The 2,791-nt window shown below is 44.6% G+C and overlaps 1 protein-coding gene across 4 annotated transcripts in view; it reads left to right on the forward strand.

The window, feature by feature from the left end:
• Window positions 1-2,791, forward strand: part of cadm2a (cell adhesion molecule 2a) — a 166,899-nt gene that overhangs the window by 99,356 nt on the left and 64,752 nt on the right. For 3 of the 4 annotated variants that reach the window (XM_019873457.1, XM_019873458.1, XM_019873461.1), the window contains exon 2: window positions 641-667. The exons of the other annotated variant lie outside the window; for it this stretch is intronic. In XM_019873457.1, the coding sequence (XP_019729016.1) occupies window positions 641-667 (27 nt within the window). The remainder of the gene's footprint in view (window positions 1-640; window positions 668-2,791) is intronic. 4 annotated transcript variants of the gene reach the window in all.

The raw sequence follows: 2,791 nt of genomic DNA on the forward strand, positions 1-2,791 counted from the left end.
TGTCTCTTTGAGGTTTTCAGCCTCACCGGAGCCAATCCAATGGATCCGTCAATTGGGCAAAGGTGTGTGTATAAAACACTCCCGCTGGATACACGCACACAAATGCACACGCACAGAAATAGGCAATCTGTGTTGTTTGTTTCACTCGCCGCTCTCTCTGACGAGACGCTTGGTTCTGTCCTCTCTTGTTTGGGGGAGAGTGGGGCATTTCAGCGAGGGGCTTGTCGGACTGCCTCATGTCATAACTTATTCCTTCTCAGAGGACAGTCGCGTCTGGGCCTTTCGCGAGCGATTACGCTGCTGTCAGTCACCGGCGGGTGCCAGCCTTCAACGGCGTTCGCGTGGATGACACGCACCGCTGACTCATCAATAACCGCAGAGTTACAGGACAGTCAAATGGCGAGATGCCTACATTGCGGTCGATTCATTCAAAGTGAGCGTGGTGTGAGCTCAGTTTTGAGGGATTCTTTATAACCCCTTTCATACACCTCATATAGAGACACGCTGTCATTCCAGCAGTTGTCTAATCATGTATTCTGTCTTTGTCCCTTTTCCTTCTGTTTTTTTTTTCCTCTCTTCCTTCCTCTCGCTGTCTGTCCAACCCCCACAACCCCCCTTTTTGTCTTCTTGTGGACACCAGTGATGGCTTCCAAAGGCAAAGTCAGAGGTGAGTGGTGGCCATGTTTGGTTTACCTCCATCCATGTAGGATTAGAATGACATGTGTTCCTTGCTCGCCTAGTTTCCAACAAGCAGTGCCGTTCACGTTGGCATATGCATGTAGTGAATTGCATTTCCATTGTAAAGGGTTCCCCAATCTCCAGCCAATATTGCTCGGCATTTTAGTTCCTTTTGCTTTGGGTCCCAGTGGTCCACTCTGCCATCCATTCATGATGCTGGAAAAAGGGTCAGTGGTCCACCACCAATTTTGACAGTAGAAAAAAAAATGAAAATGATACCAAGCTAAACCAAATTGGTTGGTGAAAATGATCAAAGTTTCGATCAATTGGCAAGTCTACAAGAAACCGAGAAATAGTTTGCTCTAGTTTAGTGCTAATGAACCACTACACAGTCTTTCGGTTTTGATAACAGAACAGGTAAAACCTGACCCGGTTTGCCTTTAGACCGCACTCTGTACAACCTCTGTGTAAGGTCAGAGCGTTGAATTGCACCTAATAATTTTCTAACTAGGTGATAAGTCGCGTTCTCTGATTCTGACAGAAGCATAAGAAATCCTCTCCCAGTTCCGGGCCGATAAGAACAGTCTTTTGTGTCAAGTAATGGAAAGCTTTGCTATCCTTCTAATAGTGCTGATTATCTGCTCCCATAAAATGTCGTCTCTGTACAATACGGGAATCCATACCGTAATCCAAAGTGCTTTGAGTGGGTCAAGAGTTTCCGGCAGTTAACCTTCTCCTTTCCCTTCTGCCACCATCGCATTATCATCATCATCGCCAGCAATAATAGTAGTGCTGTAAATGCAACCTCATGTCTGATCCCATTACTCTTCATCATTCCTCATACCCGTGTCCTCCTGGAGTGGAAAATTCATTTGAAGCGTTTGCGGTATCCACAGGCCAGAATTTGACAAATAGAAGAGACCATTAACTGTCATCTGGCTGTCATTGTCTGGTTTAAGAAATCCACCCCGCTTCAATTCGGGCAACAGATGTTGTGGAATTGAAAGTCAAGCACATGTCTCCCTTTGTTTTTGCTTGTCATTAGATTAGTTTGTGCTGTACGAGTGTTTGTTTTAGTCTGATGAAAGTTCATTTGCCTCCCAGGATCCGCTGCAGTTTTGAAAAGTCGGCCGCTTTCAAATCCCTTGTAAATAAAACCCGACAATGGGAATCCTGCATTTGTTCATCAAAGAGCCAAGCTGGTTTATTTACAGCGCATGTTTTGCAAGCCACTTAGTAACTCACAATCCTCATATTTTTGTGCACATGTGAAACCACAAATAGAACCACGCACTGTGTATACAAATCACCATTATCAGTTTTATGAGTATCAGTTATTTTTCTATTGGAAACAACGAGGGATGGGCATAGGTCATCGATTCTGTCGATCGTGTGGAATTAATAGCTTCTCGCTATTTGTCCACAACAAACAGAGGAGCCGTCAATTCACTCTGTTGCTGTTGCTGTCATGATGTCACTCTCGTAGCAGCTGAGCTCCATTCATGCCATGGCAACTCGCCCTCGACACACCTTCTCATTTATAGTATTAGCAAGTGTGTCTAAAGTTCTAACTCCATCTGGCGGTAGACACTTTTCATCTGGAGCACAACAACAGTTATAATTATGAGTATATTCACATGAGTCTCACGATTCCCCACAAACAAATGTTTTCCAATAACGAGGCGATCATGAATAAAGATGCAGAAATGCATGCAGAAATGTCAGCCTGCTTCCCTCTCCCCCCTCTGAGATAAGCACCTATGTTTTATATATATATATATATATTAGGGTGGTCCACATTTTCATGGCAAAAAAAAAAGTTTGTCGGGCCGGGTCGGAATTCTTGTCGATACTATGGTACAAGGTTCTGTGCAAAATTTCATTCCGATCTGATGATATTTTCCCGTCCCGCAAAGCGGCCAAAGTTTACACCATAACAACTGGTCTCAATAGGGTGAAAATGTGTATTTTAACCGTGTATTTTGCCATGCGTGACACTGGCTGGGCTGAATGTTGCCCGAACGATCACCTCCTGACTAACTAACCATTCCATCGCTGCTCTCAGCAGCCGGAGACAAACTCAAACGCACGCCTAACACACAACGGTCACCTA

This window comes from Hippocampus comes, unplaced genomic scaffold, assembly GCF_001891065.2.
Source record: "Hippocampus comes isolate QL1 unplaced genomic scaffold, H_comes_QL1_v1.1 scaffold59, whole genome shotgun sequence".
NCBI classification, from domain to species: Eukaryota; Metazoa; Chordata; class Actinopteri; order Syngnathiformes; family Syngnathidae; genus Hippocampus; species Hippocampus comes.